Source organism: Pelodiscus sinensis, chromosome 17 (assembly GCF_052426305.1).
Source record: "Pelodiscus sinensis isolate ZL-2025 chromosome 17, ASM5242630v1, whole genome shotgun sequence".
Taxonomy (NCBI): domain Eukaryota; kingdom Metazoa; phylum Chordata; order Testudines; family Trionychidae; genus Pelodiscus; species Pelodiscus sinensis.
In genome coordinates this window covers 13,556,348-13,581,738 of record NC_143068.1, presented here as the reverse complement: position 1 = coordinate 13,581,738, position 25,391 = coordinate 13,556,348, and the positions used below count along the sequence as shown (strand labels likewise).

At 40.9% G+C, this 25,391-nt stretch overlaps 1 protein-coding gene across 1 annotated transcript in view; it reads left to right on the top strand.

Moving 5' to 3' along the window:
* CDH26 (cadherin 26) overlaps positions 1–25,391 on the top strand; it is a 47,807-nt gene that overhangs the window by 13,390 nt on the left and 9,026 nt on the right. The window contains exons 2-12 of the mRNA XM_025186156.3: positions 5,084–5,161; positions 6,185–6,307; positions 8,070–8,231; positions 10,660–10,807; positions 12,591–12,757; positions 12,932–13,060; positions 17,050–17,235; positions 17,427–17,695; positions 18,274–18,416; positions 21,065–21,298; positions 24,636–24,857. Coding sequence (XP_025041941.3) covers positions 5,084–5,161; positions 6,185–6,307; positions 8,070–8,231; positions 10,660–10,807; positions 12,591–12,757; positions 12,932–13,060; positions 17,050–17,235; positions 17,427–17,695; positions 18,274–18,416; positions 21,065–21,298; positions 24,636–24,857 — 1,861 coding nt within the window. The remainder of the gene's footprint in view (positions 1–5,083; positions 5,162–6,184; positions 6,308–8,069; positions 8,232–10,659; positions 10,808–12,590; positions 12,758–12,931; positions 13,061–17,049; positions 17,236–17,426; positions 17,696–18,273; positions 18,417–21,064; positions 21,299–24,635; positions 24,858–25,391) is intronic.

The window sequence follows — 25,391 nt, the reverse complement described above, 5'->3', positions numbered from 1 at the left end:
CTCTCTTCATATAGGACCCGTTCCAAACTCCTAATAATTTTTGTTGCCCTTTTCGGTAACCGGGTTTGGTTCTTTAAAGGATTTGAAACCACAGACAGAGGAATACCTCTTTTTAGGGTCAAACAAAGATTTTTTTATTTTTTCTATTTACTTTATAATTAATTTTCCATTTAAATCAATTCACTATTTTTTATTCTATTAAGACAATATAATATACAAAGAAAAAGTAGAAAAACAGTACTGTTAAAAAACAAACAAGAAATAACTTCTCCTACGGATATACCCTCCTAATTTACCTTTAAACAATTTATGGAGTTAACAAATATATAATACTCACGTTAAGAAAGATAGAAGCATTGCTTAGATTCAGGAGATATTCTTTTCTTTATGTTTTTCCTTTCTTTGGATTTTTCGTTGCAACTTACGACCTGTTTTGTTCCCCTTTCAGAGCTTATTTGTTCCCCTTTCGGAGCTTATGTGCGGCAGCGAGATTCAGCGACGGGGAGGGAGCCCTGGTTGATCAGACCTAGCTTTTTGGATTCACAACCCGTCCACTCTTGTTCTGTTTCAGCCAACCTTATATACTCTGTTTCGGTATTTTGGTAGTCCTCCACTCGCCTGACAATTGCTGACGTTAGATTTTTGTTGTCTCATTCTGCCCTTACAAAAACTTTCGTCTGCTCCATTTGGGGTAATCAGCACTTTGTTGCACACTGCTGTCTGAGTTACTTACTTCCCTAAAAACAGGGTTATTGTTGGTCATCCAATCAAATTTTGTTTTTATTTTTATCTCCTGTATCTCACAATGCTGCCTTTCCTTTACACTTACAATTAAACTGGTGCTCATTTGACATATTCTGGATAGGCCTCAATACCTTCCTTTCACAGCCCTTTTCTGAACCTTTTCCAATGCCAATGTATCTTTTTTGAGACGAGGCAACCACATTTGTACGCAGTATGCAAGATGTGGGCATACCATGGTTTTACATAGAGGCAATAAGATATTTTTCGTTTTATTCTCTATTCCATTTTTAATGATTCCTAACATTCTATTTGCTTTTTTGACTGCCGCCGCACACTAAGTGGATTTTTTCAGAGAACTATCCACAATGACTGCAAGATCTCTCTCTTGAGTAGTTGGAGCCAAATTAGTCCCCATCATATTGAAATGTATATCTAATTAATTATTTGGATGTCAAGTGTAGGTGTAGCTGTGTAGGTCACAGGATATGAGAGACAAGATGTGTGAGGTAATATCTTTTAATGGACTGATTTCTTTTGTTGAGTTGGTCCAATAAAAATATTCTGTCACCCAATTTGTGTATCTAATGTGTGTGTCAAATTATTTATTATGACAATTGCATGTTAATCATGCGGCACTGTTATACTGTCTTGTCAATTTTGATGCTAGTTATGGGCCTGTTCCTGCTGCTCTTTCAACCAGTGGTGAAATTCCTATTCATTTCAGTGCCTAACATACACATTTGTTCAATCACTTTCTGGTAAATGCGGGCCCATAATACATAGCAACATTTACTGTTTTCTTCTGGGTTCAATAATTATGCTTCTGTGTAAGGCTGGTGAAACTTACTTAAATGACTGCAAGAGAGGGGAAGGGGGGGAATTCCTGAAGAATGAGAGCATTTGGAAAACTATCTTAGACTTGTCCCTGATAACACAGAACAACAGGTTTACCTTATGTCGAATTTGTCATGCCCCAGTTAATATCAATAACATTGCATTGCTCTATCACTCTACTGATGGGATAAATAATCTCTTGGTTAAATAACTGTGCATTATCCCAAAGGAAAACAAGAAATGGTTATTTCCACTCTAGAGCCCAGAAGTGACAAATACAGTTTCTAGCTTTTCAAGTACTTTCCTTCAACAAACAGAAATTCTACCTAATTGTCTTGATAGGAGTTTAATTTCCTCAACCCAAGTTCTCCCTGTGAGCTAGAGCATTAGTTAAAAACAGTCTTACAAGTATGAGATAATCCATTCTCGCTCATGCAAATTCCTGTTATTTTAAATTTTGCATTTAATAATACATTACCAATTTTGCATATATGCTGTCTCTTCAGATACATGCATCAGCACTGCAAAGAAGGGAGAGACCCCAGCGGGTGTTAGTTTTGTTTATAATAGCTCTTAATGTGTCTGTCTCTGCATTAAGTCTTCAAATATATAAAAGGATTAGAGCTGCCAATTAACTGCATTTAACTCATGCGATTAACTAAAAAAAATAACTACCACAATTTTTTAAAAAAATGTGGTTAATCACACTGTTCAACAATAGAATGCAAATTCAAATTTATTAAATATTTTTTATTTATTTTTACATTTTCAAATCTATTGATTTGTTACAATACAGAATACAAGGCATAGAGTGCTCACTTTGTATTATTTTCTGTTACAAATATTTGCACTATAAAATGAGAAAATAAATAGTATTTTTCAGTTAATCTAACACAAGTATTGTAGTGCAATCTCTTAATCATGGAACTGGAATTTACAAATGTAGAATTATGTCCAAAAAATCTTGCATTCAAAATAAAACAATGTAAAACTTTAGAGTCTACAGTCCACTTAGTCCTCCTTGTTCAGACAATTGCTCAAACAGGTTTGGGTACATGCCACTTATGCTAAACATTTGTATGCCTCTTCAGGCTTTGGTCATCATTCCAGAGGACATGCTTCCATGCTAATGATACGCTTTAAAAAAATAATACATTAATTAAATTTGTGACTTATTTCCTTTGTGGAGAGCTGTATGTCTCCTGTTCTGTTTTACCTGTATTCTGTCATATGTTACATGACATAGCAGTCTTGGATGATGACCAAGATACATTCTTTGTATTTAAAAAAACAACAACAAAACCCATTTTCACAGCAGAGTTAATAAATGAAAAGAAGGTACCAATGTGGGATTTCTAAAAATAGCTACAGCACTCAACCCAAGGCTTAAGAATCTGAAGTGCTTTCTAAAATCTGAGAGGGATGAGGTGTGGAGCATGCTGTTCGAAGTCTTAAAAGAGCAACACCCCAGCATGGAAACTACAGAGCCCAAACACCAAAAAAGAAAATCACTCCGATGATGAAAATGGACATGAGTCAGTCTGCTCAGCTTTAGATCATTATCAATTAGAACGTGTTATCAGCATGGACACATGCCTTGGAATGATAGTTGAAGCCCCATCCTATGGGCTGTATTTTTCAACCAGTTAATAAACAGCACTTGCAAGTAATAATGCATGTCACAATATAGCCTTGGCAGACACCTAAAATTAATACATGCAGCTCTAGAATGTATACATACAGAATCAATCCTATTCTCCCTAGGGGAAGACCAGATAACTTGATAACATGCCATAAAAGGGATAATAATATTGTTCTTTAAACCCAGATACAGCTGACACGCAGTTCACACTTTTGTTTGTTATTTAAGGAAATGGGTAAAGTCCTTGGAATGACCTGATTAATATCAGTCACAATAAAGTTGTTTTTTGTACTGACTGTGCCCTTTACAATAAATGACATTGATTTGATCTTCCATGGAAAAGCTTGTTTTGTGTTTGCAGCTAAGTAGTTCTGCATAATATCCTTTCATAATTTTACATAATATAGAGACAGAAAACGCTCAAAAGGCTGGACTTTCTTTTCTGGTCATAAAGTGCGCTAGTGATCTTAAAGACTAGTTGACTATCCGATAAGCAACTGCTTATCAGATAATCAGTCGACTAGTCAATTTCCTGCTCTCTCCCCTTGCTGCCTCTATCAGATAGAGGCAGCAAAGGAGGGGAAAGGGGGTACTTGAAAGCAGGAGTGCAGCACAGCTGAGCCCAGGATCAGCTGTGCAGCACAGTGTGTGTGGAGTCTGGGGTCAGCTGGGTAGTCCCCAGCTGCCTTGGAGTTTCAAAGGGGTCGCGCCGCATAGCTGATCCCAGGACCAGCTGTGCGGTGCTCCATGTGTAGAGCCTGGGGTCATCTGGGGATTCCCCAGCTGATCCTGGGTTCCACAGAAATGCGTCACTGGAGCCTAGGATCAGCTGGGAAGTCCCCAGCTGACCCCGGCTCCAGTGTGGCATTTCAAAGCGGCAACTCACCATGGAGCCCAGGGTCAGCAGGGGACTCTGAGTGCATTTCAAAGCTAGCACCCGCATGCAGCCCGGCATCAATGGGACTTCCTGCTGGCACTGGGCTGCATGCAGAGTTCCGCATTCCTCCTTTGAAATGTACAAGAGCCCCAATAGTTAACATCCTTAAACTGCACTCACAACATTTGATCCACAATTACACTGCAGTTGCAAATCAAGTAGTTTAGCAGATTTGACTCCCTCTGCAAATAGTTTTGCAGACAGAAAGTTAAAAATTTCAGTTTTGTAGGTATAGATTACATCTGGTAAATGGAGCCTAAGTCTCAGCTTTGAAAATGTAAGCCCACTTGTAAGTTCAAAAAGCTCAAAATAGAAAATCTTTTTATCCTGCTACAGCTGTGAAACATGTTTTGTAGAACTTCTTTCCTTTAATTTGAAAAGGAGCCCAATGGAGTTAGATAACAAATTCCATGGATGTTGGGCTCTTGATTCCATTGAAAATCTCGACTGGCCTGTTTTTTCTCCCAATGCTACTGACATTAATAGAAAGAGAGCAAAAAGTCATAAAAGTCAATGAGCTTACTCTTAAAGCAGAAAATAATTGACCACTTACTTGCAAAAGAGTATCCTGTTGTGTGGTAATTATCCTTCTATGTTAAGTACCAATAATATGGTGGGTCTGTATACCAGGACATTAGTATAGCCTAGTATTTATGATACTAGAAACTTTGAGTAAGTTCTGGAGCGATAAAGACACCTATTCCATTGTAAATCCATCTCGGTTTTAAATTTTACAATTTGGGAAGTGCCTGAGCAGAACTCTTCTGAGAGTCAGGTATCTTTTGGTTCCTTTTTTTGGGGGGGGGAGGGAAGAAGGGTTCTGAAAAGACAATGTACTTTCTGTTGGGTAAGTACAATATTAAATAAGTCACTCTGAGATCTTATAGTAAGTCACCCCCCCAATTAATGTTATTTTGTTTTATAAGATTACTGTTGCCAGCAACTCCTCTCATGAACAGAACAGTGTCAGTCTAAAAAAGACAACCCATCAGACAAGCGGCAAGGTTTGTTAATCTACTAATTTCCTTAATAAAAAATAAATTTAAAATTGGAGTGATACGTATTTTTTTAGAATTTTCATTGGCTAGTCTTGGCTTGCAAGAAATCACCATAATGTGAAAATACAGACAAAAATTAGTTACTTTATTTAAAGATCAGGGCGCACACTTCAATGAATCGTTTATGCGTGAGAAGTCAAAGGGAAGAGTGGCCTATTTGCAAAAGAATTTCCATCATGTACCTTCACCCTTTGTATCTAAGGTTATGTCTAGACTACAGGCTTCTTTCGGAAGAGGCTTTTTTCGGAAGAAATCTTCTGAAAAAACGTCTTCCGAAAGAGAGCATCCACGCTGCAAAAGTACATCGAAAAAGCGATCTGTTTTTTTGAAAGAGAGCATCCAGACTGAATGGACGGTCTCTCACATATAAGCAGTGATTGCTGTGGACGGCACGACCACCACGGCACCTGTGTTTTTTCCTCTTTCCTCTTCTTCCGAAAGAACTCCCTCTTCCCCGTCCACACACGCCTTTCGCAAAAAGGTTTCTTTCTCATAGAATGAATATTGCCAGTGCCAGAAAAACCCCTCTGTTCTTTCGATTTTCTTGTGGAAGAATGCAATTGCAGTGTGGATGTTCCTCAAGTTTTGTTGGCAAAACAGATGTTTTGCCGACAAAACTCTGTAGTGTAGACATACCCTTAGAGTCAGATTTATTCTTATGTCTGCACCTGCTACTATATGTGTTTGTGGTAAAAGTCTCCCTATTGGAAGAAGTATTAGACAATAGATAGGTATAACATTTGATCAGTCATTTTCTTCCCTTTTGTCTATTGAACCCCACTTAGGACTGGGAATCAGGAAATTCCAAGTTCTAATCCCAATTATGTTGAACTTTCATGATATTAGGGTTATACTTAGACCTCTTACATTATAAAGAAGTTTAATCATGGAAGCAAAATCTGAAGTTCACAATTTATTGGGAGAGTTACCTCCCACTTTTGTGACCTGAATATGTTGTTATACCAACAGGGGCTGGATCTTTATCAGTCAGACAGTCTTCGTCCTCTAAGGCGCACAAAAAGGAGATGGGTTATAACCACCATTGAACTTGAAGAGGAGGACAAAGGACCATTCCCCAAACTTGCTGGAGAGGTAAAACAAAAGCTTTTAGCAAGGACATTCCTCCTTTCCCATATAGAATACTTTATTAAATGTGGAGACATCACAGAGTGGAGCCACCAATATAATGGGGTAGAGAGGCTGCCACTCTTCCACTGTGGAACAAGATGGATCCTCATTTGAGTGACTGGTACCTTCCTGACATACCACATCAGACAGAAATATAAGAATTGCCATAGCAGGTTGGACTAGTGGTCCATCTAGGCCAGTATTCCTTCCCTGACAGTGATCAGCCCCAGTAGCTCCAGAGGAAGGGAAGAAACCCTGTAGTGGGCAACTCAGGAAAAAACATCCATAGGAATTGTTTCTTCCTATGAACTAGTGTTCAGTACATTAGAGTTTATATGGAGGAGAAAGTCCAATAGAAAACAAAAGTTTTTTTTCTTTGTACCTTATTTAATTAACCTTTTTGTCTTTTTTAAAAAAATATTTCTAATTGATGCCAGTACTTTGTTTCTCACTCCATAGCTACTTAGTCTGCTTAACCTCTTAAAGAGATTTCGTCAAAGGCTTTTTGAAAATTGCTGATTTTGAGCAGACACTAGATTTTTGGTAACATCTCACACCCTTTGTTCTTAAGTTCCTTCAGAACTCTTAGGTCCAGATTATCTGCACTTGGGAAGTTGTTGCTCTTTATTTTAGCAGTTTGTCCATGCGCTTAATACATTAGGATCTAATCCAACTGGCTTTCAATTAATTTCAATAGAATGTGGCTCAAACTCTTAATTATAGTGGCTCTATCACTATTATGAAGCTCTCACGCTTCAGGTAAAAATGGCTTTATATAAAAAATTGGTTCACAATTTGAATTAACTGCAGATTGAACCTCTCTAGTCTGGAACTCTCTGATCTGGCAACATCTGTGGTCCGACATGATTTTAGTTAGCTAGGTGCCCATTTATCATAAGTGTGGCCATATTTTCTGTGGTCCCATAAAGTTTGTTTAAGCCATTAGTCCTGGCTCTCTGTGTTCTGTGCTGTTATTTAGCTCTAATTTACCCCTAAATGTCTTTGAAGAGCCCAGTAAACAGTGAAAGTATTGGTAATGCTGCTAAACAATACTGATCTCTCATGGTCCGGCAAACTCTGGTTCAAGTGCCAGACTAGAGAGGTTCAACCTATAGTTGCTAAAAACATCCTATGGCATTTAATCTCTGTGTATGTGTCTACCCAGCAAAGTTATTTCAGAATAACAGCCGTTATTCTGAAATAACTATGTGAGCGTTTACACAGCAATTCCGTTATTTTGAAATAATTTCGAAAGAACAGATGGTTTATTCTGACTTCTGTAAATTTCATTCTATGAAGAATAATGCCTATTCTGAAATAGCTATTTCGAAATAAGGCATGTGTAGACGCTCCACTTCTGCTATTTCAAAATAGCCCCTCACCAGGACAATTCTAAGTTTATTCTTCCTGGGGCTCTAAATCAAGATAGCACGTCTACACTAGAGAAGCCTGCCTCAGACTGATTTAGAGGCTTCTCTGCAGTGTAGACATGCTATTTTGAAATAAACTGTTTCAGAATAACTATTCTGGAATAGCTTATTCCAAAATAACTGTGCAGCATAGACATAGCCCAAGAGTGTAGAGTAATATAACCATGACTACAGCAATGTACCAAATCAATATGTTCTGATTTTTTGACAATGTCTCTTTAAAAGCTTCTAATCCTGGTGTCGAAACTTAATCCTATGATAATTAGCTTTTCTCTAATGTTCCATTTCTTTTGTAGCTGTTCAACAATATGGCATTTAATATATCCTTAATATATTCAATCAGTGGAGCTGGTGTGGATGAGGCTCCAGAGTTTGGGTTGTTTTCTATAAAAGATGATGCCGATGGACATGTGTACGTACATCGTACCATTGACAGAGAGAAAACCCCTTCTTTTAAGGTAATTAGAGTTTAGAGGTACATTTAAACATATGGGAACATTAAGTTACACTCTTATCATTAAATGTTTCATGTGAAGATGAAAATGTAATAGTAAATTCAAGTTTGTATTTGCTTTTTCCTTTCTTGCTTTACTCTTATAAGTCAAGAAATGCCAATGGTCTCCATAAAATTGCTTAGATTAGACACTGATCAATGTCATTGTCAAGCATAGCACAAAGGCTAGATGTCCTGCAAACCCAAATTTTACACTTTGCATAGTTAAAGTGACAGTGCTATGAAGCAGCACAAGTCCTTCTTAGGAAGTGTGGCTGAACCATACCCTGAAGTCAAAGGTTCATGTTGTACACCTCTTGATAAATTGCAACTTTGGCAGCAAAGCATGAGTTTTAAAACAAAAAATTATTAGGCTATAATGCAGTGCTACTGTGTGATTACTGTTTCTGGGAGCAAATTTTTGCTGATATATAAAGGGGGTATTGATATTGGTCATCAGAAAACTCTTTTTCCTCTGATAGGCAAATGTCAGAGTTCAGTAGTTAGGTTCCAAAACCAAAGGGTGGCCTCTGTACCCAGGGTGGCTAGGCATTGTGAACCACCCTCCAGATTTAGAGTTGGGCCCTCTTCCACCACATGCATTAGTGGCTGGAATGCTGCCCCACAAGCACAGTGTGGAGAGGAAACCAGGCCAAGCTGGGGCCAGAAAAAAGCCTGCTGAACCTGGTTCACAATCTGCATCAAGTGGCCAAGAAGGCAGGTGCAACAATGGTCTCCTGAAATTACATGTTATGTTAGATTCTCCCACTGATGCTTTCTCTCTGTAAGAATGTAGTGTTAAGTTCCCTGGCAGTGCTGATTGTTTGTGCATGGTGAAAGACCAGTAATACTCTTGTCCTGGAGTGGGTGAGCTGCCTACAATAGCAAAGTACATTGAGAGAGAAGCTATAGCTTCAGGCCCCCAGCAAGTCTACTGTTTTCTCTTGATGCCCTGCATCAGTAACAAAAGGTAAAAGCTAAAGTAGATGAAATATAAAATCAGAGCTCAAGTTATTGTTAACTTGGCTTTCCAATTCTTTTATTATAGCCTTATATCACAGTAACCAGCACAGTCTAGCCTTTAAAAGGGAGCATTAGAAATTATTGATATTATTATTAGGGCAAATAAATTATTAATTTTTAATTTCTCTGTAGAAATCTGCAGTAGACTGTTTCCTTAAATTTATTCCATGATTAGTAAAAAAAAAAAAAAGTGTTCTCTGTGGATTAATTGCAAATACTGCATACTCATAATTCTTTGCAGAATTCTGCCCTTTTGCATTGACCAAATGAATCTGAGTGTATAGTTTTTGGTCCCTGCCTGGATGAATATGCAAATACTTCCAGAAAGGAAAACTTCAGTACATGAATTTAAAACCTGAATATCTATAAATGGGATTTTGAAGTTCACTCTATGCCAGCCTTTCTGATTGTAAAGCTCATTTATTCCAGGGAAGGGAGTATAACTAAAGCAAATATTTTTGGTCTAGTGATATTTGCATAGTGTCTCCTTTTATTGTGAGTGTCCATTGTATAGTCAGGGACAACATGGAATCTCATTAAACTAAAGTTATGGGCAATATTTTCACAAACACGGAAGTGATTTAGAAGACTGTCCCTTTTAAAAGCAGTTGTTAAGTCACAGTCTCATTGAAATTCATTGGAACATAGGTGCTTTTAAAAAATACTACCTTTGTCCCTGCTGTTCAAGCTGATATTTGCACACATCTAGAAGTTGTCCATCTGTGGTGTTTGCATGCACATGATTATGTACAAATGCAACAGTTGCATGCCCAGAAGTATGATCCATACAGCTAAAGCCCAGGGCTGAAAACGTGACCCATAAAATAATGTTGTACCCAATTTTGTCTTTGATTGTTTTAAACTGCTGGATTATTTTGTGCAGCTGAATTTCCATTTTATTTATGTACAATGAAGGGTTAACTAGCAATGCTCCTAGCCACAATACTGGTGTGCACCTTACTCCCCCTTGTGCAGCCAGCTGCTGAGGGGCTTCTGACAGATGGTACTGCCAGCTATCTCATCAGCAGGTGCTACTTTCCCCTTCAGCTTTACTCTAGCTGCTGAGAGCCAGATCTACCAGTAGGGGGCAGAGGCAGAGCTATAAGCTTAGTTATCCAGTACATTCAGTTAATTGGCAACCCCCATTTAGTGCCAGATAACAAAGCTTTCACTATATTTATTTTTACAAAAAAGTCTAGAACTTTTACCATATACTAACTTTGCCAAGTGAAGCAACTCATTGTTAATGATGCAAACGAAAAAAAAAGGTTGCTAAGTATGTTTGTAACTGAAATTAGCTTTGTCATCAAGAAATTTCCTGTGCAGTTCTGATGACTAACTTTGTTTTTGTATTGATATCCATTTCTCAGATATGTTTTGATGTTGTGCATAGAGCGACTGGGGAGATAGTGGACAGATCTTTAATTTTCATCATTAAGATTAAAGACATTAATGATAACTCACCCAAGTTTCCCAAGGACGAATTTAACATTACAATAAAGGAAAGCCACAATCAGAGTAAGTGCCTCTAAAGAAGCAATTTTTACTGGCTTGTGGGTTTTTTCTCCCCTGTAGTTTTAAACATAGGTTTAGAGAGTGAAGGAACAATTTTCCAGTCCCGCTGGAATCCTAAGTAATATACAGACAAGTCCCAATTCTATAAGCACCTAATAACAGGTGCTTACAGATTATCCTAAGTAGCCCCAGTGTCCATGAAACGTGCTTTTGTTTTTAGGTCTGGGCCCTATAGCAATTCCTTTGCTACTATCATTTCTGACTGCGGTGTTGCAATTGGATTTAAGTCTTAGCTAAAGGAAGAATTGGACTGAAACCAATTTCTTATAAAGAATACAGCAAAAGGGAAGGCAGTCTGGAGAGTCATTATTATTGCACAGTTTAAATGATGTTGCAAAGCTTGAGGCTTAAAGTGAATTATTTTCCTAGATCAAAAAGTGTCTTCCTGTTTATGTGAGAAGATAGAATGCCAAAGTTTTTGTCTACATCACATTTAAATACACTGTGGCAGCATGTTATACATAAACACCAAATATCTTTAACAAAAGCTCCTGAGTCCTTTGGTCTGGTACTTTTTTTATCAGTCAAGACTTCTACAAAATTGTAGCAAAATAAAGGGGTTGGAAGTAGACAGGGCCAGCTCCAAACTGGAAATAAAAAAAACCAGCTTAATATTCTACTCCTGATGATGTAAATGGCAACACTGCTATTGATTTTAGTGGGAACTGTTTCCCAGAGGTGCTGAGAATGTCGCAGAATTGGACCCTTTCATCACAGATAGGCACATAGAAGCTTCCATAATGGGTCAGACCAGGGTCCTTTTTACCAAGTATCCTGTCACTGACAGCAGCCTGTACCAGAGCTTTAGGGGAAACGAAGAGAGCAGGATAATTATGGAGTGATCCATCCTGTCTTTCATTCTTGGCAGTGGATATTCAGAAATTTAAGGTCACCCTGAGCCTGGGCTTGCATCCTTGACCATCTTGCCAAATAGCCATTGACGGACTTATCCCCCTTGAACTCACATTGTTCTTTTTGAACCATGTTGTACTGTTGGCTAATGCAATATCCAATTGCAATGAGTTCCACTGATTAGTTGTGCATTATGTGAAGAGGCATTTCCTTTTGTTTGTATTAAATCTGCTGCCTATAACTTCATCACATGATCTCTGTTTTTTGTGTTGTCTGAAAGGATAAACAACACTTCTCTGTTCACTCCTTCCGCACCATTTCTGATTTTGTAGATCTCTTTCAGCATGCCTTAGTCATGCCTTTCCAAAGCTAAACAGTCCTAATATTTGTAGTCTTTCCTCGAATGGAAGCCATATTTGAACTGTTTCCAGTTCCACTAATGAATCAGATGATCAGCAATAAATTGGGTGTGCTTGGAAAGAACAGTGATGTGAACACACAGTGTGAGGCTGGCTGGCAGCACTGCTGGGTTAGAAACCAGTGAATTACTTAGTAGAGAAATACAGAAATGCAATCAATTATCTTTGTAGATTAAGTCTTTCCTACAAATTTGTGTCCATAAATGAGCTAATTATAGCAACAGGAGAGGAGGCCGGAGCTGCTAAGCAATAGTCACGTAAGTGGCAAACCTCAGTGCAAATGTGGAGGAAAATATGTGTAGGCACAGAGAGGAGTCTAGTGGCCATGCAGAAAGGCGGGGGGTTGTGGGTAATTAGGGTGGAGGGGTAATAAAGAGGGATAAAGGTAATCAGGCCCAAGTACATCCATATCAGATGTGAGCTTTTGTAATAAATACTTCAATTCTTCATCCTAGATGAGCCAGTTTTCCAAGTGACAGCCCTCGACAAAGATGAAGAAAACACGGCTAATTCTCGGGTGACCTATTCCCTTCTTACACAGACACCCAATCTCAAAGAGCCCAGATTCAACATTGATCCTACCAGTGGTCTGATAATGGTTTCAGGATGCTTGGAATATAAGGTGAAGTACAAAATATGTTGTGATCTATACTTGCCATGCGTCCATTGATGTTCATATAGGAATCTGTGGGACAGGTGGAGGCTCACAAGTATAGTTTAAAGGATGAACAGTCTAGCAATGACCAGACCCTTTTCCCTAACCTACATTTTAGAAGTTAATTAACTTGTTTTTCAGACTGCCAGATCTTTTAAACTTCTGATCAAAGCCAGAGACCATGGGACCCCACAAATGTCATCCACTGCAACAGTTAACATTGCCATTGAGGATACAAACAACCACCTGCCTGCATTTACCAAGGAAAATGTAAGGAGAAAGTGCAGCTACTTTACTGAACCATCCTAAGCCAAAGAAATTTCAATCCTGCCAGGTGCTGAGTCCAAATTAAGAGCATTTGGCACCTTGCAAAATCAAACTCACGTGTGTATGGATGTGAATTATTAACACATTAGCATTAAGTGATGGATACTCAGCTGAACATGCGCTCACAGTGTGACACTGTGGCCAAAAAACGAATGCCATCCTGGGAGGCTTGAATGGGAATAGTTAGAGTAGAGAGATTATTTTACCTCTGTTTGGCAGTGTGTAACTGCAGGTGGAATACCGTGTCTAGTTCTAGTGCCCACAAATCAAGAAGGATATTGATAGATTGGAGAGGGTTCAGGGAAGAGCTATGGGAATGATTAAAATCTTGGAAAACCTGCCATTAGTGATAGACTCAAGGAACTCAAGCTATTTAGCTTATCAAAGAGATGGTTAAGGGGTGACCCGATTACATTCTAGAAGTACCTGTCTGCGGAACACTTATATAATAATGGGCTCTTCAGTAGAGCAAAGAAAGGGATAATAACAAGGCTGGAAGTTAAAGCTAGACATGTGCCAAGTGGAAATAGAGTGCAAATGTTTATTGGTGAGAGTAACTAAACTGTTGGAACAATTCATTCCATTACTGACAATTTTTAAATCAAGACAGGATGTTTTTCTAAAATATCAGTTCAAGGGATTATTTTGGGCTTGTTTGATAGGAAGGTAGGGGTAGGGTCCAGAGAAACCTAGACAAATTGGAGGGTTGGGCCAAAAGAAATCTCATGAGGTTCAACAGGGGCAAATGCAGCGTCCTATACTTGGGACAAAAGAATCCCAAACACTGTTACAGGCTGGGGACCTACTGGCAAAGCAGCAGTTTGGCAGTAAAGGACCTAAGGATTACAGTGGATGAGAAGCTGGATATGTGTCAATAGTGTGCCCTTGTAGCCAAGAAGGCTAATGGCATATTAGGCTGCATTAGGAGGAGCATTTTCAGCAGACCTAGAGAAGTGATTATTCCCCTTTATTTGGCACTGGTGAGGCCATATCTGGAGTATTACATCCATTTCTGGGGGCCCCCACTACAGAAAGGATGTGAATGCATTGGAGAGGGTCCAGTGGAGGGCAACCAAAATGATTAGGGGGTTGGAGCACATGGCCTATGAGAAAAAGCTGAGGGACTTGGGTTTATTTAGTCTGCAGAAGAGAAGAGTGAGGGAGGATTTGATAACAGCTTTTAACTACCTGAAGGGAGGTTCCAAAGAGGATGGAGAGAGGGTGTTCTCAGTAGTGCCAGATAGCAAGATGAGGAGCAATAGTTTCAGGTTGCAGTGGGGTAGGTGTAGGTTGGATATTAGGAAAAACTTTTTCACTAGCAGGATGGTGAAGCACTGGAGTGGGTTACCTAGGGAGGTGGTAGAATCTCCACCCCTAGAGGTTTTTAAGTCCTGGCTTGACAAAACCGTAGCTGGTGTGATTTAGTTAGGGTTGGTTCTGCTTTTGGGCAGGTGGTTGGACTTGATGACTTCCTGAGGTGTCTTCTAGCCATAGGATTCTGTGACCCTAGGGGCCACATGTTCCAGAAATTCACCATATTGTCCGAGTTCACTTATGAGAGCTTCACTCAGCTATCTCAGCTCTTGAGGAAAGAATAGAAAGGATGTGTGTGAGTGCCTCAGGAGAAATTAAGATAGTACAAAATACAGTTGACCTCAGAGCTGGCTTTTTTAGCTGCTCATCTTTGGATCAAAAGATTTCTTTTTTTTTCCTGTTCATCTTATCACCTACTTCAGAAGCCTAATTCTGCAGTTATTCCACACAAAGAGTTTCCATTATTCTCAGGGAGGATTCTATGTAGCTGGCTGCAGAAAAAAGATTACAAATAATTTCACATTTACCTTGCAGGGTACCTTAATCATTTGCCCAAATTATTACTAGATTTTGATATAAATTGTCCCAGGATTAGTCTCCAAAAGCCTGGACATTTATCAGAAGAGGAAAAAGAGACATCCGTGAAGATATTTTCCTCAAGTATTAAACAAATTGTAATGTAGGAGACAATGTTTCTGGCTTTGGAATTGTTGAATGTTAGTAGAAATCTCTTAAATGCAGACTGGAAGACATTTGACAGTGAATTCCCATGTATTGATATTGGTTCCCCTAAAAGTTTTAGTGCCATTTCTGTAAGCTGGTGCTATGAAAACAGCAATTGCACATTGCAGAAAAGTTAACTCACTGCCGTGACACTCTCTTTTGACTGGATTGCAGACTCAGATCCACAACAATGCTGTATGTATTGTTATACTTGAGTCCTTACCTTTTCATTAAATGCTTTCGCTGCTGTATCTGAGGCTGGGAGAGAGAGAAATCCTACCCCATCCAAAAACTAAGGAGGTCCAGAACTCTCCTGCTGATTCAGGCTTCCTGACCTTTAAGGGACCAGAATTTCTGCTTGAGGAAGGAGCCATGACTTTAGTCTGAGCTGAAAGTAATTACAGCCACCCAATTTCTAAACAGCATGCTATTTCCATTTCCTCTCTGCTGCCACCTTCTTTGTCTGGTTTTGGGGAAAGAGCTCTGAAGAGCGTATGAGTCGGCTGAGGATTTTAGGGGTATAGTCCATTTGTGTAAGAAAAAGTAAAACAAGTTTTGTAACTTGCCTATTCTAATGAATGAAGATGGGGTGCTTAACTGTTTAAAACCCACACATATGCTGTCAAGGTGCACACCAGCAGAAAAGGGCCTTACAGTGGAGCATTGGCCACAAAGTGCACAAAACAACGTTTGACTAAGACATAGCCATGGAAGATCTCCGCCCATGGAATTCACTCATTCATTTGCTAGAGTTGGAAAGCTACAGGATACAGAGCAAAATGCACCTGTTCCAGTAGGCTACTGGGTGAAGTTTGGACTTTATGGGTATAAACATGCTAGTTAAATTCTATGGCTCTCTGTAGCTATTGTGATTTCTTCTCTCCATATGTGTATCAGTGTTTGTATTTCTTTGTAGTTTCAAATGGTATGAAAAGCACTGTGAGATACATGGGTGTGGAAAAGCTTCCCCAGGCTCTGGCAATGGATGGTGCTTTACCTAAGTTCTAGGATAGAAGTGCTAGAATCCATCACCCTTAGTTACATTGCATAGGACATTGTTTCTTGCGTAGTTTCATTAATGTCAATGAGTCAGTTTGCAGAGTAAAGTGCTACTTTGTATGAGCACATAGCATAAGAATTAAGGGTCAGCAAATGAAATTAACAAACAGAAGGTTTCAAACAAACACAAGGAAGTATTTCTTCACTCAGCGCACAGTCAACCTGTGGAACTTCTTTCCAGAGGCTGTTGTGAAGACAGGACTTTAACAGGAGTTCAAAGAAGCATTAGATACATTCATGGAGGATAGGTCCATAAGTACTTATGAGCCAGAATGAGTGTCCCTAGCCTTTGTTTGTCAGAGGCTGGAAATGGGTTACAGGAGAGGGATCACTTGATGATTTCCTGTTCTGTTCACTCCCTCTGGGGCATATGGCATTGTCCACTGTTGGAAGACAGGATACTAGATTAGATAGACCTTTGGTCTGACCCAGTATGGCCATTCTTATGTTCTTATGAGTAAGGGAGGCATCATTGAGCCCTAAACAAAAATTAAAAGTTACCAGCAGACGATACAGCAGATGAATCTAATAGACATAACTATTGTGGTGATATTTTCACTGGACAGAATTATATCCCCATCCAGATTTTCAGAGATTATTCAACCTCAGGCCACATCCACAGAGCCTCTGCAATCCTGAGGACGGGGGTCCTGGAGGAAGCTGTAGGAGAGGCCCTTGTGTGTCTACACTGGAGCTACCCTGCCAAAGCGGAGGACCCTAAAGCTAGGCCAGAGGAAGTGGGCCATGTGAAGTGGATCTTCAGGTTTTGGAAGGGTGATGGGAACCTGGATTGATGGACACTGATGAGGCCATCTTTTTTTTTTTTTTTTTTTCAGTATCAGCTACAAATTTCAGAAGGCAAAGTAGGGCCAGGTGTGTTAAGGCTCCCGGTGGAAGATGAAGATTCTCCAAACACACCTGGTTGGAGAGCAAAGTACAAAATCGAGGAAGGCAATGAAAAGAAACAGTTCATCATTGAGACCGACCCTGAGACAAATGAGGGCATTTTAAGCATCATTAAGGTAGTGTTTCTGAAGCTGTAGATTTGATACAGTATGGCATTTCATAGCATGGACAGATTGATTGCAATGTTAGTAGTTGGCATGGCTGTAATTTGGGGTCAGTTACAGCTCTGAGTTACAAAGAGATGATCTTTCCATAGGAAAAGTCATAATTGCTAATGGAAACTTTTTTTTTTTTTTGGCATTTGTAGCCTCTGGACTTTGAAGAAGTCTCAGAGAAGAGACTTGTTATTTCTGTTGAAAATGAAGAGCCTTTCTCTTTATGCCATAATGGGAAGCCGACGAATTCTCTGTTAGCCCCCATCACTGCATCAGTGGGTATGGAAGTCCTAGATATAAATGATGCTCCGGAATTTCACCTTCCACTGCTTTTTCTTGCAAATGAAGAAGGCGTGAAACCTGGAACGAAGCTTGGAGAATATATGGCTGTAGATCTAGATGCGGTGCCAAATAAGATAAAGTGAGTGGAGATACTGTAAACTCTGAGCTGGGGAAATTGTTAAGAAACACAAAGGAAAGAGCTTTTAACTTTAATAAAAAACCCTCTTAGCACAACTATTGTAAACTATTCTAATATTGGAGTACTAGAGTGGCTGGATGCAGCAACCCTCCAGACATAGATAGGAAATATTTAGTTCTGCTTCTGAAATAGTAAAAGCAATTATGCCAATCATACAGTACTTGCTTGGTCCAAATTCCTCACAGGTGAACTGGAATAGAGATTGTTATCTTTTGACCCTTAACAGTGTTTTTGTACTGTGGGCAAGGGATATTAGTTAGCACTAGTATGGGGAAGCTTGCATTGCCACTAGCTACATTGTAAATGTTTTGGCAGATGAAGAGAATTCAGTCCCTAGTGATGCTGTCTTATCACTTCTCATCAATGAGAAACAGTAAACAAACAAACAAGTGAATTCCCAGAGTGGAAATATCCGGGGCTTAAAACGGAACCAGGAGATGTAATAGAACTGGAATTGGAGTGCCTGAGATATTTAAATCATTGTTTAACCATGGATTTTTATGTCTTGTTTTATTAAGATACAAAATAGTTTATGATCCGGCAGGTTGGATGAATATTGATGAGAACACTGGTATTCTTACTGCCAGGAAAGAACTTGATCGGGAGTCCCCCTATGTGAACAACAGTATTTATCCTGTTATTGTTCATGCTATAGATAATGGTAAGTTTCTGGTCAGAGATAGCAAATGAGACTGCGTCTGAGTATGTGCTTTGAGTGTTAAGCCAGGTCTACACAAGACCCGGCAGCTTGGCTTAACGTACGCAACTCCCGTGACATAGAATACGTAGCTGTAGTTGGCTTTCCTTAAACCGATCTTGGTGGTGTCCCCATATGGGAGACCAAAGGGAGCAAACACTCCCATCGGCTTCCCTTACTCCTGGAAAGAGCAGGAGTACTGGACGCTGGCAGAGGTGCCCTCTGAGTTCAATTTAGCGAGTCTTTCCCAACACTGTCTTGCCCTAAAATGATCTCCACCCTGTCCCCTAATCAATGCCTCAAATGAGTGCGTGGGAAAACAGGCAGGCCAGCCTTGCAGTCACCTAAAGTCCACCAATTCTGATCTGTAGAGGACGCACGGTGTGTGTGTGTGTGTGTGTGTGTGTGTGTGTGTGACATGCCTCCTCCGTGAAAGAGGCCTACTTCCAGCCTTACTTAGCAGACAAGGGCGCTGTCTGATCTCAGATGATCGCAGCTGTGCTGGTAGCTTGCAGAGGGAGAGGTGGGGCATTACAGGTCCCAACCGGCATCTCTGACTTCACCCACACACTAATTAGCAGTGGTACAGACAATGGAGGGCAGGGTAAGGCCGTGCTACAATCCCTCATTGACAGATGGGAACATAAGGACCGAGACTGACTTGTCCAAGGTGTCACAGGAGCATTATGGCAGAGCAGGGACTTGAACCCTGGTGTAGCACTGTGTCGTCCACCTTTCTTCTGTAGGTTCTGTGTGCGCATACCTGAGATAGAAACCTGGGGGGCTGAGAGAGAGAGGATTATGTTCTCGTCCCAATTCACCTTGCTGTGCACCCTGTGGAAATACACCTAAATCCTTGGTATCTCAGCTAAGCCATCGGCATCATGGGATGATAGTATCTGTCTAGCTGACAATAGTATCAAGAGTTACATAACATAAGAACGGCCGTACTGGGTCAGACCAAAGGTCCATCTAGCCCAGTATCCTGTCTACCGACCGTGGCCAGCACCAGGTGCCCCAGAGAGGGTGGACCGAAGACAATGATCAAGCAATTTGTCTCCTGCCATCCCTCTCCAGCCTCTGACAAACAGAGGCCAAGGACACCATTTTATCCCCTGGCTAATAGCCTTTTATGGATCTAACCTCCATGAATTTATCCAGCTTCTCTTTAAACTCTATTATAGTCCTAGCCTTCACAGCCTCCTCCAGCAAGGAGTTCCACAGATTGACAACACACTGTGTGAAGAAGAACTTCCTTTTATTAGTTTTAAACCTGCTACCCATTAATTTCATTTAGTGTCCTCTAGTTCTTCTATTATGGGAACTAATAAATAACTTTTCTTTATTAGCCCTCTCCACACCACTCATGATTTTATAGACCTCTATCATATCCCCCCTCAGTCTCCTCTTTTCTAAACTGAAAAGTCCCAGTCTCTTTAGCCTCTTCTCATATGGGACCCGTTCCAAACCCCTAATCATTTTAGTTGCCCTTTTCTGAACCCTTTCCAAGGCCAAAATATCTTTTTTGAGGTGAGGAGACCACATCTGTACACAGTATTCAAGATGTGGGCGTACCATAGTTTTATACAGGGGCAGTAAGATATTCTGGGTCTTATTTTCTATCCCTTTCCTAATCATTCCTAGCATCCTATTTGCCTTTTTGACTGCCGCTGCACTCTGTGTGGAAGTTTTCAGAGAACTGTCCACGATAACTCCAAGATCTCTTTCCTGATTTGTCGTAGCCAAATTAGCCCCCATCATACTGTATGTATAGTTAGGGTTATTTTTCCCAATGTGCATTACTTTACACTTATCCACATTAAATTTCATTTGCCATTTTGTTGCCCAATCACTCAGTTTGGTGAGATCTTCTTGGAGTCCCTCACAGTCTGCTTCTGTTTTGACTATCCTAAACAGTTTGGTATCATCTGCAAACTTTACTACCTCACTGCTTACCCCTTTCTCCAGATCATTTATGAATAAGTTGAAAAGGATTGGTCCCATGACTGACCCTTGGGGTACACCACTAGTTACCCCTCTCCAATCTGAAAATTTACCATTTATTCCTACCCTTTGTTTCCTGTCTTTTAACCAGTTCTCAATCCAAGAAAGGACCTTCCCTCTTATCCCGTGGCCATGTAATTTACACAAGAGCCTTTGGTGAGGGACCTTGTCAAAGGCTTTCTGAAAATCCAAGTATACTATATCTACTGGATCCCCCTTGTCCGCATGTTTGTTAACCCCTTCAAAGAACTCTAATAGATTAGTAAAACAGGATTTCCCTTTACAGAAGCCATGTTGACTTTTGTCCAACAAATTATGTTCTTCTACATGCTTCACAATTTTATTCTACATGCTTCACAAGTTAATTATTACCGGCTAATTGTTTATTCCCTGTAAAGCACTTAAATATTCTCAGGTAAAAAACACACTATGAAATGATTTGACTATCAATCTGATTGGAGACTCAGTCTGGATAATCCTAATGTCCTTACATCTTGCTAATGTATTTAATTATTTAGGAGCTAATAAGAAACACACTGGGCATGACAGTCATGTCAGACTGTTTCCTCTTGTGAATATCTTGGCCAGGCTCTGTTGTTTCCACCTAGGTGTTCCGCCACAGACCGGCACTGGCACCATTCAGCTTTACTTGTCTGACATCAATGACCATGTGCCAACATTAGTTACACCTTCCTTGGAAGTTTGTGACAAAGAGAAATGGAATCCCCTCATCATAAAGGCGGAAGATGATGACTCCCATCCGTATGCTGGTCCTTTTACATTTAAACTCGCTGATGACTCAAAAAGTATAAAGCAAAACTGGAGATTAGGAAAGAGTTTTGGTAAGTTCTCCCTCCCACACACCCTGTGAAACTCCTGCTCACTTTGGCATCCCATCACTGTTTGACACAAGCACAGTCATGTTTACCGTCTGTTATATAATTATCACTTCAATGGCTTAAGTTCTGCATTCTCACTTTGGAATAGATTCAAAATCAATCCACGCTCATGACAATGGAGTAGCGTTATACTGGAGTAAACGTGAATCAGACTCTACTTAGATGTCTTTTAATACAATTGTCCATGATTACAGACTCAGTAGGATTTTGTATCATTCTGCTTTGAGGCCTCTAAAGTAATCTGACATGGGGCAAGAAACTGTTTTCTTTTCTGATCATTGGCACAATTACTGTGGAACTGAAGGCACTATCCATATTGTAAAGTGATAGATCTCTTATTTTATTGGAAACATGTATCAGCTATAACAGGGCTGGCCTGAGGGAAAATGGCTCCCTGGGGGAACTTGTGTTTTGGCACCCCTTGAGTTTAAGTATGCAGTAGTGAAAATTTCAGAAATAAAGCTGTAATCTTTAAGTTTTTATAATTGACTGAAAAAAATTGATATAACAATTGATTCAGTTTGTTAAACTATAAGTCATAAAACATCATAGCTAAGTGTCAAACTAAACCAAAACTAATGAATAACAACAGATACCAAATGTTCATCAAAATGCTAAGATTCAGAAGGCAGCACTGTGAGCCTTTGCTGCTGCAAACTGTGACATTGCTTGTGATGGGGTGAGATTGTGAGCCAGAGTATTCTCCATAGCTGGGGGGTGGAATTGGAGTCTCAGGAGATTAAGGGACAAGGCATGTCCTGGGGGCTCATGAAAGAAGCTGCTAAGTCCTTTGCTCCCCTTGTCTCTGCCCCTTGCAAAGGGAATTGTCATGATCAATTCTTCTTGGCCAATCACTTCCTTTAAGAGCTATGTGGGGAATGGATTATTTTAGATTAAATATTTACCGTAAAATATGAGGCTCAGAAGGAAGGCTGCTGGTTTTGAATGGCATCAGATTGTGAAATGAAACGGTGGGTAAAAATATCTGAATGGGTCACTGCCTTCAGCGGGGCAATTCCTCCACAGTTGGAACTGCTCTGCAGGAGCCCTAGCAGCTCCCTTGCTGCAGTTGCACTTCCCCTTTTGTGCCTGGTGCTTGGCTTGCAGCTCAAGGTGAGCTCCATGCTGTCACATGGGAGCCGCATCTTGCCTGAGTAGTCCTCTGGCCACTTTTGACTCACCAAGGTTGCCATTTCAGATTGTGGGGGCGATGAGGAGGCAATTCTAACTGATGCCAGAGGATACTTAAGCACCTGAAATCTTTTTTTTTTTTTTTTTTTTTTTTGCAACTAACTTAGAAATTAGCTATTGATGGCACAGTGTGCGCGCACACACACTCATCCCGAAATATTTCCATCAGTAATAATTCAATTATTTACTGCGAAGGAAAGCAAAAAAAATGCTGCTCGAGAGCTTGTTAGAGTCAAAATTCAGTGATATAAACTTCTGAACTGGGCTTGTTACAAAAGGATGAGTAAATGAATAGTTAAATCAACAGACCATGTCTGTCTGGTTTTAGGATATTTATTTGGTATCTCTTGACCTGTAATAACACTTAGTGGTTTTTTGCTGTAGTCATGGACAGATTGATTGCAATGTTAGTAGTTGGAACTGCTGTAATTTGGGATCAGTTACTGCTCTGAGTTACAAAGAGATGACTCACAAGGGGAGTGAGGTAATATCTTTTATTGGACCAAATATTGTTGGTGAAAGAGAAAAACCTTTTGGAACTCCACAGAGATCTTTTCCAGGTCTGTGGAGTGAAAAAGGGCCGATCTCTTCTATCAACCAAAGTTGGTCCAAAGCCAAAAAAGATTTTTCCTCACCCACCTTGTCTGTCTGTTCTTCTGTAAATATGATTCAGCAAGCCAGGCAGATACCACCTGCTGTGACCCCCATTTCCCACTCTGTTGGGGGAGCACCCGGGGAGCTGATCTCAGTAACACTCATTTTTCTCATGTCCCCCCCCGACTTACCTCATATTGGGGCTCAGCAGTATTCCCCCTCAGACCAAGTGAGTGCAGCTTCTGAGCCAGAGGAACAGGGAGAACAAGGCCTTGAACTGCTGATGGGGGAGCACAATATAAAGGTTCCCCTCCAACAACTCAAGTGTCATATACCCTCCCTCCCAGCTGGTAGCTCAGCTCTTCCCCTTGTCCTCAGTTCCCTTTGGGAAAGCAGCTGTTCCTTCCTTCCGTACCTAGCCTCTCCCTGCAGAGCAGCAGCAGCAGCAGCAGCAGCAGCAGCAGCAGATCACCCCTCCTCCTCAGTATTGCAAGCTATTTGGTGCACATGCAGTTGTTTACCTCTCCTGTCTTGGCCCCAGGCTGCCTCCAGCAAGCAGGAGAGGAAGGGGGAGAGAGCTGGGCAGGCAGAGGTTGGCAGAAAACTAGGGATGGGTTAATGTAACCCAGTGCAGTGCATGTCTCCCTCCCCCCATGTGTCACTTCTCTGCAGGGGAGGGATGGGATAGAAACAGGGGTTAGCCTGGTGCTGTGATTTTCGCAGAGCTAAATGTGTGCACAGTGCACCAGTCCTGCCAGCAGAGCCAGGGGAAAGCCCTTTCCTGGACAAGTGGGGGCGTTTAGGGTGGGGAGAAGAAGAAAAGGGAGAGGTGGACATAGACCTGCACTACACTAACACATACCCACATAGCAGGGCTGCTCTAAACCCGTCAGCCAGAACAGAGAGGGAAGTTGCACACACACACAGTCCTTCAATCTCCACCACAATCCTCTTCCAGCATAGCCTGCTCCAGCCATTCCCCACATGGCTTCTGCAGAACGCCCTCTGTCTCAAGGAGAATGGGGAACCTCCCCCGCACCCTTTCCTGCTGCTGCTCCCACCAGACCAGAGGAGTTACTCGAGACAAGTGAGTGAGTGTCTCTGCCCTTCCAGACCCTGGCTGAGCTGCTGTGTTTCCTCCCTGCTTAGGTAGCTGGCCCCAGAGCAGGTCAGGTGAGACTTCATATGCTTCCCCATCAGCACATCGCCCTAAGCGGCAGTCCTCATCGCCCGTATCAAGGGCTGGCTATAGGCAGGCACTACACCACTGGCCCAAGTTATCTGGGTAGCAGCATGTGCAAATGAAACCCCAAATTGTGAACCCCATCGCGCTGACATTCTGTCCCTTTGTGCTTCCAATCAATTTTCCCACTCTGTGTGTAGACTTCAGAAAGGCTCACAATGTGAAAAAGCCACTTCCCCCATGACCCTGTGCTTTCAGGCAGCTTGTGGCTTTATCCATGAGGCTCAAGAATTCTTACCTTTCTTCTTTTAGGTGACTCAGTTGAACTTTTAATGTTGAGAAGCCTCCCACATGGCAAGTACAAGGTGCCTCTCCTAATTCTGGACAGGCAGGGATTGTCAAGAAAGCAGAATTTGTTTGTGAGGCTCTGCCGTTGCCATGATGGAAACGTATGTGAAGAACCGAATTTCACGTCATTGAATCTTGGAGGTGGCGCCATTGCTGTGATGTTGGCAGCTTTCTTGTTACTTCTTGGTAAGATACCTGCTAAAATTTACCCCTCGCCCATCACTTGACTATAAGATCTCATGGGAGCTGCTGCCTATTAATATGTGTCCTATTGTACTTGCCTTTAACAAGTTGCAGTAAAATGGCCATTTGAGTCTCCTAGTATGTCTGAGTGCAGCAGAGGTGGAACTAAATAACTGCCCTTTTGTGTCACCACCATTCAGTGGTCTTAAGCAGATGATGTATAGCCTTAGTACATTGTGGAGCCACCTTCGTCTTGCAGTGGGAACCACAACTGTGCTCATGCAACGACCAGTGCAATCTTCATCTCCATCAACCAAGGGAACAGTCTGTTTGGTTGTTTGGCAAAATGCCATCATGTGCCGTTCAATGGCAGATGTCATCCAGTGTTGACAAACGAAGAGTAATGAGCACTGGAAGGGAATCATTTAAGCAACAGGTACACATGGATGCCCCCCCTGTAAATTAGCTGTAGTGACTCAGAGAAAAGTCTGAGTTTTATTGGTGGACAGCTCAATTGAAACCTGTGCTCAGCGTATA